The sequence below is a fragment of the Plectropomus leopardus genome, chromosome 22 (assembly GCF_008729295.1).
Source record: "Plectropomus leopardus isolate mb chromosome 22, YSFRI_Pleo_2.0, whole genome shotgun sequence".
Taxonomy (NCBI): domain Eukaryota; kingdom Metazoa; phylum Chordata; class Actinopteri; order Perciformes; family Serranidae; genus Plectropomus; species Plectropomus leopardus.
The window spans coordinates 12,137,716-12,151,152 of NC_056484.1; the positions used below are offsets into that span (position 1 = coordinate 12,137,716).

Genomic DNA, 13,437 nt, shown 5'->3' on the forward strand with positions numbered 1-13,437 from the left:
AAGTGTCACTTGCCACAATAGCTGCAAGTCTATGGTCGACACACATGTTGCCTGTACACACACACACACACACACACACACACACACACACACACACACACACACACACACACACACACACACACACAGAGGAAAGTGTCACTTGCCATAATAGCTGCAAGACTATGTTGTACACACATGTAGCCTGTCATAAAGGGGAAGGCTTGGCTGGTTACATTAATCATAGGAAATGAGAACTGTGCGAGTTTTCCTTTTGTATCAAGCAGCTGAAAAGTTATAGCATGACTTTTTTAAGTTCAATTGTTTTTTTCTTACACTGCATGTCCTGTGATACAACTATCGCTCTTGTAAACATTTAGATTTGAATATGATATAACTTCCGTAATGTTCTATCATATTATTATCATTTTTATCTTAGTTGGATGGACATTTACCTTGCCCAACATATGCTAGCTGTCATCTATCATATTCATGCTGTTGAAGCTCTCTGAACCAGCGCTCACATGCTCCAAACCAACATAACTCTTCCCTGGCTTACTTGCTGCCATATAAGGTACCATCTTTAGACTCCAGCACAGACTCGGCGCAGCATGTGATGCTGCAGTGGGGAGGCCTGATGCCAATCTGTGTGAGAGAGAAAGAGAGAGTAGCTTTGATTCTTCCATGTAACATTTCTCATTAACGCGGCTCTGCCACCTGTATCTTCCCCAGCCACTGCCCCCCAGCAAATCTGTGAGCCTATTGTTGTGGATTGTTCCCTCTCATTTACATGACCCACTTTGAAGTTACATTTGGCAGCCGTCTGAAGTCTTGTGTCCACCGGGTATCACTTTTTTATCAACTGAGCAGATGCTTATGGGAGCGCCAGTGGGGGGTGCTTTGTGCTCCTAACTGACTAATAAAAACAGGCTCTAAGCCATCGCTTTTTTTTTTTTTTTTGCCAAATGATGAAATGTTTTCAGTAGTAGTTCTTGATGCCAGAAACATGCCAAGTTATCCTCACAGTCAGGTTAGTAAAACAGCATACCTTCCTTTTTATTATTCCAAATAAAAAACAGTGCCAGAAATACAAAGAGAGAGGGGCCTCGCTGCATGTGGCTCCTGAGCCAAATACATAAATGTCTCTATCACTCTTAACATGAAGAGAGTTGGGAATTGTTTATTAACTTTTCTCACTCTGTCGGTTAATCCCTTGGGGTTTAAAAGGAGAGTTATGTGAAGTTACATCAGGTCAGTGCTCACAAATCAGGAGCCTGTGACTCACTTAAAACATGCGATCCAGAAAATTGTGAAAATACAGAAAAAAATTACTGTCAAATAGTTCTTTTCTCTGGTATGTACCACTTTGTTTTTTTCCATTTTGTCATAATCCGCCTTTACAACATGGATGTATAAAGAGAAGTGGATACAGTAGTGGAGGTGGGCCCTGCCCATTTCTATGAAAAGCGCTCAGAGGTGAAGCCAAAAAATTAAACTTTCCGGCTATAAAAATATCCAGATCTTCTTCTTTCTTAAACTTGTAGAGCAGGTGCAATAGAGACTTCTTCTGGCCGAGAGGCTAGCTTCCAGTATAGACAGAGCGCAATGTGTCATACTCTTAAAAAACACACCCACTGGGAGGAGAGGGACACCTGTCGGCGCCACAATACAAACTGGAGCCTGGAACTCTGCACCATATGTCTCCCAGAGAGGACAAGTTACATTAACAAATCTGTCTTATCTGTGAGAAATGATTACACTGGATGGTCAGGAGTGAAATCGATATTTGCACTTATTTGATGGAATCGCCAGGTATGATCATCGCTTAAGGTAACAAAGATCCAAACCAAGCATCACATAGCTCAGTTAGCTGCAATTTCTACAGTTTGTCTGGATAAATTATTAAAATGTTTGCTGTATTTCTGCATACTGAGTGTCAGGATGTCACAGTTTTCCCATATCTTCCTGCTGATGCCTCACACTTTACTGCTTAAAAGTTAACCTTTTCTGTTTGACGGCTCGTGAAAACAAAGTCATGCATTCTTCATCCTTTTAGTAAAGCATCGCAACACAAATCAGTTTTTAGGTATTTTTATGTCATTTGCTACCAGACATTAATGACATGGAGTTACTGTTGTGCAATATTAAGTCAATTGAGAGCGATTTCTGTGTCAACTTTTCCTTGTTTTGCAGTCTTTCCAAGTTGCTCATTATGTTTTTAGTCTGTGCTTATGAAAGAAATCAAAACAATTTTCTCAGGTTTCAGAGGTTTGGATGCTTGTGAAAGGTTTCTAAATGAAACACAAGAAAACTGATGTTGATTAATGTGTTAAAGGGTTAAGCCGATGATGTGTAAAGTCTTTTACCTCAGGATTGCAAATCTTGTTGGGTATTCAAGTCTATTGTAGGAGGAAAATGTTCTTGTTTTTCTTTTCAAAAGTTTTTCTCTCACTTTAAAGGTTGACCCCTGTGTCTGACCCACTTGTGTGTTGTGTTCTTTATTTCCACAGAGAGTTTTATCTCACAGTAGGTGGCTGAAGATAATTAGGCCCACTGACTCAACTGATTTGTTATCTGGACACGTATGCTTTCACGTGGATACAGACATCTCTGAAAGGCACCACTATTTAGTCAGAAAAGTGGTGCTTTCCAGAGATATTTGCAGCTCAGGGGATTAGGTATCACCAACAGCACCTTATGTGTGCCTTTGAAGTATCTTGCATGTGTGTAGGTCGCAGTGCCAAACTGGAGCTGAGATCTCAAGCACTGAAAGTTGTCATGCTGCTTGTGATGTTAAAAATGATGACAGTCCATTGTGAACAAATGTTCCCCGGCTGCAGTCAAAATTGATCACAGACGTAATGACACCCGGCAAAAGTCTGCCAAACACACTGCCTGTTTGCTACCCACAATCCCTGCAATGTCATAAACACTGCAATTTACACAATTGGACAAATTAGGCAGTTAAATTTGAAGGGGTCTGTTGTTTGTGAAAGAACAAGGGGCGGTTCTTCAGGGTTGCCGGACCATGTGTGGTTTGGGTCGGGCAGGGCAACATCTGCTCAGCAGGCACATGACCTCAGCGCTGTCCACGCTCCTTTCTGCTGCAGTCATGGCAGCTCACAGGCGGTTGGCTGTACGTTATCCGTACCCTTTTTTGGCTGGTATTTGCACATGACATAGGGCATCTGGGTAGAACTTGCTGAAGGCAGATGATTTGGTTTGCTGCAAACGTTTTAACTGATCCAGCTGCCCTCATGCCTTCTGCTGCTCTGCTGCATTTAGCATCTGTCTTGAATTTCGACATTTAGTGCCTCGATGAATTATTTCACTGTTATACAAGGTGGAAGTGATTAACAGCAAGTACTTGTCCGCGGTACACATGAATGGTCCACTGTACTTCAGGCCTCTCAATTGCACCAGTATGTGATTCAACTGAGCTTATCAAGAGTTTCTCAAATTCAGAGGTCAACAAAAAAAATATCTGACCTGCAGCCACAAATCCAATCAGTACAGTCTGTTCTCTCCGAACATTCATACACAACACTGAATAGTTTCACCTCATATAACTTCAACATGACAATTTACCACCAGCCAAATAATCTTTGCACATTGTTATTCCCCGAGTAAAGGCTTTTACACACTGGGGTCATTTTTTCATGCTATTAGTTCACATGGTAGTATATTTTTTGACAAAGGACACACACCTATGCCAGTTAGAATCATATGGCACCTTGTCAACTTAAAAGAACAATGGCATTCATCATTACAAGAGCACAGGTGCAAACAATTCTGCCTGAATCTGATGTAGACCGTTTTTTTCTGGACAGGAAAATGTTAAAAAAAAACATTGAACTCATAACGCAGGGTGGAAAGCATAGCCTGATGGTCCCTTACCACAAAAAATTACTCTGTAGCTGTGTTTGAACTGTTCCCTATCGCAGAAATAGTGCACTAAATAGTGCAATACAAAAATACCCACAATTTGCAGCAAATTTGAGTAGAAGTAGCATTTATTGACGCAGTCACGTACAGAAAATTCCAGCGCAGTGTCTGAAATCTCGTGTGATTATTCCCTATATAGCTCACTATTTAATACATTTAGAGAATAGTGAGTGAGTGAGTGGTTTTGAACACAGCTTGTGGCTTCCAAATATTGCCTGTGTATCTTCTCTCTTGAGAGTTAGACTGCGGCTGATGCTGGCTCCAGGGCTCGAGACTAGCGGCGTACGGTTGTCCCGGAGACGATAGAAAATGTGTTATGGAAGAGCAGAGATTTTCTCCAGGATCAGTTCAAAACTTTTTTTAAGTGTTGCAACTGTAGCCCATTCGCAAGTCAGCCCAGTATAAATAGGTTCCACATGAAATATTTGCAGGCGAGTACTTCACATCTTGTGGCATTCATTAGCGATGCCCCTTGTGCATAAAGGCCTTAATCATATAATGTGGGAGTCATGTAACAACTACTTCTATGTAGCTTTTTTTATTTAAAGTTGTAGATCATCCAGGTCTTGGTTGGTCAGTGTTTTCCCTGTTGAAAGTAAAGAGGTGAAGCAATGAAAGAAGCACTTTGTGTCACAGAAAAATATCTATTTCCAGATGAAAGGAAACCACACAATAAGAGGCTCCATCTGGGCTACAACGATTTTATTAACAGCTTTCCCACTTTGGCCTTCCACTGGGGAACAAAAAATAAAAAAAAGTATTAGTAGAACAAGGTGAGTGTTAGTAATAGGCATTTTTCGGGAGGAAAATTAAAGCTCAGTAGGGTCAATTATGGCTTTGTTCTGTTCTGTGAACAGCTATCTGTTTTCTCATGTTGCATTCATTGGCTCATCATAATACCTGCGTCTATTTTTAGAAATACACTGGGCTCTTTTCCATACACATCATAACCATAATTAAGTATGCTTTATTTTAAGTACTCAGACTTTATTGGCTAGTTCTAGTGTTTTCTACATGTATAAAATGTCTATAGTATACCATTTCTACAGTGGCATATTTCTATCTAATCTCGTTTCTTGTTAGTTCAGTTGTAAGCATCTCTTACTCCTCAAATAACAGTTCAACTGATTTCAGTACTTTCTATACCTATCATTTTATATCTTTAATGGATTAGACACTGACTGGCATTTAGCTCTCACATTTTACAGTTCAACTGAAATTTAACCTTTTATCTCAAATTAAACTTACACTTAAAGGTCTTTCAGTACTCACGTCAACATTTAATTGGCTTTAATGGCTTAGACATTAACCAGCATTCCATCTGTTTTCTTTTTTGATGATATGCCAACTGCTTTTAGCTTTTATCCACAAACTGTTCATAAGCTATATGTGAAACTGAAATTTCTTGAAGGCTTTTCTGCCACTACATCACTGATCTCAGCTACTATCAGCTGTCAAGGTCTTTTCACTCAAAGCCTGTACTGACTTGGTTTGCAAAGGCCTTAAGACCTAACTTCTTCAAATGCTTACACTTCACCTGAAAACTAACTATTTCAGTGCTTTAACCCTTTAGAACCTGGATTGACATCAGTTATGTTGCTTAGATCAGACACCTTTTACAAGCATTTAAACCTCTGGGACTTTGGAAAATTGGTTTGAACTCTTTTGAAAAATGTGGATAAAAGGCAATGAGCAACATGGCAAGAAATGTCTGGGAAAATGCAAAAGAAAATTAGTAGAAGGTGACAAGAAAATGACTTGAAAATTAGCTATTGAGAGATTATTAGATATTATCTAAAAAAAAAGGGTGAATATGTCCAGAAAACAATATTCATCATTCTATTTTTAAAATTATGTCACAGAATTTTGTATTTATTTATAATTTTCAGGTAATTTTCGCATCTTTTTTTTTTTTTTAACTTTTCTTTCTTTTTGTTCATTTTCGGGAAATTTCTCAAACTATTAATTTCTTGCTAATTTCTTGTTGCTTATTGCCAATTTTTCCCATGTTTTTGAAAGAAAGCCAATTTGCTCAGGTTTCAAAGGGTTTGCTTGAAAACTTCAACTCTTTATACTTCACATTTAAATCATTCATATTTTGACTTGTTTACAGTTTTTACACATGCAATTTTCAGCACCAGTAAGCAACAACACTTTCTTTAGAGTATTTCACTTTTTCTAGTTGTGCTTCCCACAAAACATTGCAGGTTGTAATTGGAATTGCAGCATGATCTTCGAAGTCGCTCTTTTTTTTTTTTTTTTTTTACTAAAGGACAAAAGATCGTGGTTCACTATTTTACTTGTGACTAAACAAAAGGTACCTTAACCACCTGAACCTCAGTGACATTGGTTAGCTCGAATCTAAAAATACTCTCAAAGATTGCAAATGAGCTGCCGTCAAGTGGTGTTTACTGTACTGTCCACAGGTTCACATGGCTTGGCAGTCAGGACAAAGTGCACACGGCACTGCAGGGATAAAAGAGTCTTGCTTGTAAATTGCTGTGGCTAAGCGTAACCAGTGCCTTAGTCCTTTTTTGTAAGGTATGAGATATTTTTATTTCAAGGAAAGGATTGTGTTCATTTAAGTTCTTTTTTATTAGCTGTTCTCCTGTGGTGGTGAGGAATAAAGAAATGTGTTTTACATTTATAGTTTGGTGATATGAGTGTACATCAGGGATGCCCAACTTGCTTGGCTTGGGGCCCACTTTTGCAAAATGACAGGAGGCCAAGGGCCAGCCGCAGTAGACCCATATGTGTTTCTAGCAATTCAGGATGTGTAGGATTTTAGCACGTTTCCAGGATTTTAGGACATGTCTAGGGTTTTAAGACGTTTCAAGGATTTCAGAATGTTTCAAATATTTTAGACAATTCCAGGATATTAAGGACGATTCCAGGATTTTAAAGATGTTTCTCAGAATTTTAGAACATTTCTAGGATTTAGTACATTTCTAGCATTTTAGGACATTAGGGGCTTAGCCAGGACCTTTGTTGGAGGGGTGGGGGACTTTTTTTAAAAAAAAAACAAGCTCTAATTTGATTTTGTTTTATAAACTCTGTCACACTGTATGTGTACTAGAGGTAGCAAAGAATTCCCATTGTGAATCATTTGTGAGTTAGACAATGTTTGGGTGGCCAGATTTGGCCTGCGGCCCGAAAGTTGTGTATCACTGTTGTAAATAAACAAATGATAAATAACAAATAGCTATCAGTGAGCAGTGGGAGTGACTTTGGCTGGCAGAAACTTAAACCGCAGAAGAGGCCTGAGGAAAATTCAGCTTTGGTTGAACCTAATTGCAACCAAACAGTCCCCCGTAATTCTGTTCTTCCTAACAGATTAGCTGAAAACTTTTCTTAATTCAGCCTGAATGCAGGTCAACAAATGGAGCTCTGGACGCAGTTGCGCCATGTATCACTTCCTGTTTTCCTTTCCCAGGGCAAGGGCTGCTCCAAGACAAGTGTCTGAATGTGTTACCGTGATGGTAACCATGGCGCTGTGAAAAGCCTCCTGTCCTGGCTTCTGGGCCTGTGCCCCGCACCAGCCACTTCATCCATTACTGCCCAATGACAGCAGTTGTTAGCACTCCTCTTACCCAGAAACAGCCAATCAGAGATGACGTGTAATGCTCGGCCCTCGCCAAAATGTTGCCCACTCTCTGGTTTTATCAGGTTGCAGCAAAAGTCAACGTAGGCCCCTGTGTTTGGGATTTGTTTTCAGGAGACGTTCGCGTGCATATGCAGTCTTTTTGAGCGAGGCATGTGCTGCTGAGCACACAGATGTTTCTTTCAGAGGCAGCTATCAGAAGAGAAGAGCCGAGAAAAGGACAGGAGCCAAGTGCATGTCCTTGAGGCACATTAAGTGTGAGTGGCGCCTCGTTGTCCCCTAAATAAGATTACGGCATTTACTCGCCCCCTGCTCCTCCTCTGAGAGTGCAACACAATAAATAAAAGAGGTGGGTGTTTTTTTTCTCTCTCGCTTGGCAAACCCCCCCCCAGTTTCGTTACGTTGGCACATTCTTTTCAAAACCGACTCACTCCCCCATACAGAGTTTACACGGGCCACAGTGCTGGATGAAAGGGGAATTTATCTCCGAGAGAATATTCCTGATAATATTTCCTTTTTATGTAGATGAAAGCCCATGTAAAGCAGGCTTAAAGTCTCAAACGATGATCACTGTATGAGAATGTGCAGATAACAAGTGACTTAACTTGCTATGCAAATTAGCAGGAGCTGAGTTGAGTAGAGGGTCAGCTGAAGGATTTGCTTCCATTCCCATCCATGTTGGCGTTATTCATGGCTGATCCATATGAGACGTGTTACACCGCCTGTCTGTTGATGTTTTTGCAAATCACAAATTTGTATGATTCATATGCTGGTAAATAGACTGTATTTAAACAGCACTTTTCTGGTCTATGCAACCACTCAAAGCACTTCCAATCACCCTATAACACATCTTTAACACACATACACCAGGGTTCCCATGGGTCCTTAAAAAGTCTTAAAAGGCATTGAATTCATTAATATAAAAATAAGGCCTTAATTGGTATTAAAATGTCTTAAATCAGTATTTTAAAAATCTTACAAATGCTTAGACATGTCCTTTTTTAAAGTTGTACTGTAATATCTCAAAATAAACGGTAAAAAGAAATAAATTTCAAAAGAAATAAAAATAAAACTCACAAAGAAACTCGCCAACAAAAGCCAGGTGTTTCTCCACTTCTAACCAGTTCTAACCATTTTACTGGAGTGGACATTCAGACAAAATTGTCGTTAACCTTAAGTTAAAAAAGTGTTGATTTTTTTTGTTGTTTTTTTTTGTGTGTGTTTTTTCAATATTGGTCGCTGTAAAATTGGAAAAGCAAACCATCTACTAAGGATTTTATGCTGTGCGATCAGGCTTTCTCTTCTTTATTTACCTTGTCAATCCAGGATTTAATCCTTTAGCCCTCCAGACATAAAAATATTTCTTTGATTAGCTGACAGCCACATGCTATCGGCCGTGTGCTGTACATGTGTGTAGGGCTTCGCTCCAAAATGCAGTATATCCTTTTGAAAAGTGAAATTGTTCTCTGAGTGTCCGTGGGAAATTATTATTTTTTCCGTGGGAAATTATTATTTTTTCCGTGGGAAATTATTTTTATTTTTTTTATTCTTCACCGTAAATAAAACAAACTTATCTACTTCATGTCATCCCTTCTAAAGCATGAATAACTGTAGCCAAGCTGTAGAGGCTAAGATTTGATACGGTAATAATGTCTTATTATGATACACATTGATGCATTTACGAGAATTTTTGGAGCAGATTGTCCACGCATTGTGTTTGTGTGTTTCTGTGTTCAAAGCTGAACTCCTGGTCTGAGTTTGGCACATCTGTGGATGGCATTTGCAGTTGATTATGCCTTTTTTCTTTGAGTAATATTTCACTGCAGTGTCCAGAGGGAGTTAGTGACTGAATCAGGTTCAGAGTCCTCACAGACAAAGTGCAGCCATGTCCTTTTTGTAGTGTTGTCTTTGGTAGTCGACCATGTTGTGTCAAATTGAATTTTTGTTTTTCCACAAAGAATCAGCAGGCGGCTTGTTTGGGGCCCATTAAATCCACTACAGTAATGTCACTCCTCATACATAAAGGTGATGTAAAGACTAACAAATGGCAGTGTTTCATGTCTGAGGTCAACTGGCTGCTGTTTCGCCTCCCTTCAGGGCTTCCTGTACCTGGAGTTTAGTATGATGCAGTATCGAGGTGGACCCTGCCAGAGAATATGGGATGTAATCCAACAACAATGTGTTAATTTGACCTGAACCATTCTCTGTAAACCAGACCATAGTCAAGAACAGCTTCTTAAGCATTTAGATATATTAAGATATTGTTATATTAGTAGCAAAAACTATGGACATGTAGCCAATAGCCATGACTGTGCTATACGTTGTAGCAGGGGTCCAAATTTTTTGAACAGGAGCCAGATTAGATAATGTGAAAAATGCCTTTGGCTAGCTACTTCTCGCATTGAGTGTTTTAAAAAAAAAAAAAAATCCCATACAAATGAAACAAATTCAAGTGTTTCATCATTCAGTGAAAACATGTTGTCCTCACTATCGACTTTACGCCTCTTTGCTGTGGCCATGTCTGGTACATAGCAGCAAATGTCTGCTGTTAGGTAACTGTTCAGTTTGCTTGTTTATCGTGAATTTATGAAAACACATAATTTCTACCTGCATAGTTCCTACTTGATGCATGTCAACAAACTGTATGAGGGAGGAAATCAATTGGCCCCTAGGCCAGACTTTGGATGTGTCTGCATTGTAGAGATTTCATTAGAAAACTGAAAATGTGACAGTACTCGAATACTTACAGACTTGACAGGGCAGCATATATGCTTACAGGTTTTCTAGCCTGCTGTTAAATGCCAGAGAAAGAAGAAGAAAACCTGCCAAAATGGAAGAACAATATGTGGAAGGTGGCAATAAGTCAAAAAGGAAAGCGTATTTTGACCTTTTTCATTATTTACACAATGCTACAAGCACCAGCTGCATTACAAGCTGCTAAGCATCTTTTCTGCACTTAGTGCTACATATTTTGTATTTCTGTGTAATCGCTGAGAGTTAAAAATGTTCCACTGTAACAGTCAGGTCTTCACTGTTACTTTTTACCCAGCGATCCAATCACAGTGAAAGGGGGGCCGGACAGCCTAGCCTACCAAAAAGACAAACTGTTACATTTTACATGTAAAAGTACTGAACAAAAACAATGGAGGAGAAATATGTAAATATATTGTACATCACAAAAAGGCTAGAATGAAAATCAGTTGGATAGAAAAAAAAACAAACCTATGCCGTTTACCACTACTGGTACTGTTACTATTGAGATAGAAAACTTGTGTGAAAATACCATCATTATTGTTACAAAATAAGAGTTAATTTCAGGAAAGCTAAATCTGGTCAGGAGCTTTAACATCAATATATTTTTGGGGCTTCATTGACAATCATTAGCAGTAAAATTAAATTGTCCCTGTCTGGTCCTTGTCCATCTAGAAAGTCCATTCCCAGAAGTCCACTGTCGCCCCTCCTTTGGAGTATCTCTGGGAGTTTGACTGAGTCATTAGGTAGCCAGGCTACAGCCTTTCACAAGGCTCTCACTGTCCGGGAGGCTGCAGACCGGGGAAAACTCAATTTGCCTCCTCTCACCAACTCTCTGACTCTTGTCTTTTTCTCGTTTTCTCTCTGCTGCACAAATGCAGAAATGTAAAATGAAGTCAACCTGAAAGAATCATTTTTGTGTACAGTATTGAGGGTCAGAGGTACTTTTCCTGAGAGCTATGAAGACATAAGCGAACATTTTCACTTACTCTTTTTAAAATGAACACATCAACGTCGGAAAGACCTTTTGTGCGTCCGAGCACTCAGTCAGGGAGTTCAATGACTGTAGACAAACTTGACCTTATACAGTATGCTATTGTGGGATGTGCCATATAATCTTGTATTTTTTCTTTGTGCTCCCCAGGCAGAGTTCTCAGAGATTAACTTGGCCTCCTACGTCAACTCTGGATGTATGGTGGACATGCAGGTCAACAAAGGTGGCACCAGAGTGGTCAGGTAAGACGCTCGAGGACGAAAGAGAGCTCCAGTCCTTTGACGCACTTGCCCACGCAATCTGTAATCTGCCTCAGTGAGCCTGCACAAAGACTCCTGTTCTTTTCTCTCGGTGGCATTGTGCATGACTGTGTATATATAACATTGCTTGCACTCAGAGAAATCAAGGCTGTAATGTGATTACGCCATGGAAAAAAAAGAAAAAATACATCTTACCCCACTTTAACCCAGGTGGGAAACTTTGTGTGATACTGTTAGAAATGAAAAATCTAAATAATTTAAGCTTGTCACCGAATCCACTGATTTTATGTGCTTTTGTGGACTGATTTAGCAGAAGTTAACTATATCATGATAATGTTACTCCATACTGCAAAATGCATGTTCAGTATGCATGTTATGTGGAGCCAGGAGCTTTAGTTAAGCAATCTGATCAGCGCTCTGACAGGACTAATAATTCACATTAGGTCACTGGCAGCGATGCCAGCTCTTCTGGGAACCAGGAAGCTATTCAGGCCTGTCTGTTCACAGATACTGTGCAGAAATCAGATTGTTTTTGAGTGTTAAAACTTTTCATTACAGCTTTTGTGGGCTGACCATGGTGCCAATGGCTTGCACTTTATCAACCCAATAAATTTTGGCATTGTACGGTTCTGCAAACCACAGATATGTTACATTTATATGTTATTTTTTAGTAGATGCATTGAATCTATACAGTTCTATATAGCCGCAAAAGTATCTTCATTATAGTTAGGAAAAGATTGTGTTTTGGCTTAAAACACCTGCTTTTGGTGGCACAATCAGGGCTATAAAACCCAGTAATGTCTCAGTTAAAGAAAAATGCTTTTCTTGGCACTTTCCCAGGTGAAAACACAGCAATGGGTAACTATAAAAACACCCACATTTTCTGGCCAAAAAGCTGCTGGAAATGCAGCAATGATTTGCTAAAATGAACTGCTTTTGTTGTTTTTAGGCTTCAAACAGTGGTCTGCAGTTTGGCAAGCATCTCATCTTGGTGACATGTCATCTATCATCCCCTCCGCTTCCTGATGACAAAGTCAGCCCATATACTACATCACTTTCGAAATATTCAATATTTATGAAACATACAAATGTGAAGTATCTGTGGTTTGCAGAAATGTACAAGGCCAACAGTTTATTCTGGAGACTGGGCTGACTTTATGCATTGCCTTGATGCCAGTCATCACAACAAAGACTAAGTTGTCTCATTTTAACAGAAAACCGAAGTCGTTTCTCTTCTATTTTTGGGCATTGGGTCATTTAGATGGATCTGAAAAAAAATCATCTTGCAGTGGCAGAGGTGGCCTCTGGCCAGTAAGCAGCTCCTGTAGCAGCAGCAGCAGCAGCAGCAGTGAGACACGTGGAGCTGAGTGTTTAAATAGACTGCCCTGTTATGTGAAGTTGGCACTCAAGGAGATCACTGATAATCAGCTGATCTGGATGGAAAAGATGACTTAATGCTTTGGCATCACTCTAAATTATAAATGCCATAAAAAAAAAAAACATTTCTACTTACAAAACAAATCAGAAATCACAACATTAAAGCAGCTGCGATCAAAATTTTTGCATCAACAATGGGTCACATGACTACATGTAATTTGAAAGGTTTTGCTCTTACAGAAAAAGCCAGAGTAATTATTTACCGACTGTTTCCCCTCAGCACTACATAAGGTTTTAGCACCTTTCAGCTCATTGTTTTGGTTTTCTGGGCGGCAACTTTACTGCTTTGGGTCTCTCACAAAGCTCTCATCAGCTGTTCTCAATAAAAATGCTTGAAAACCTGACCATAGTCTCCCCACCCAGAAACCAGTGAAGTAACTAGCCTTCAGTTAGCACGTAGTTAGTACGTTTACATATTTATTTAATTAGGTCTACAGTTCAACCTGTTTTTTCAGCTGTCTATTTTCTCA

General features: G+C 39.5%; 1 protein-coding gene across 1 annotated transcript in view; it reads left to right on the forward strand.

Annotated features, from left to right (window-relative positions):
• LOC121961159 (synapsin-3-like) overlaps window positions 1-13,437 on the forward strand; it is a 121,938-nt gene that overhangs the window by 35,443 nt on the left and 73,058 nt on the right. Inside the window, exon 4 of the mRNA XM_042511037.1 lies at window positions 11,421-11,512. Within this exon, the coding sequence (XP_042366971.1) occupies window positions 11,421-11,512 (92 nt within the window). The remainder of the gene's footprint in view (window positions 1-11,420; window positions 11,513-13,437) is intronic.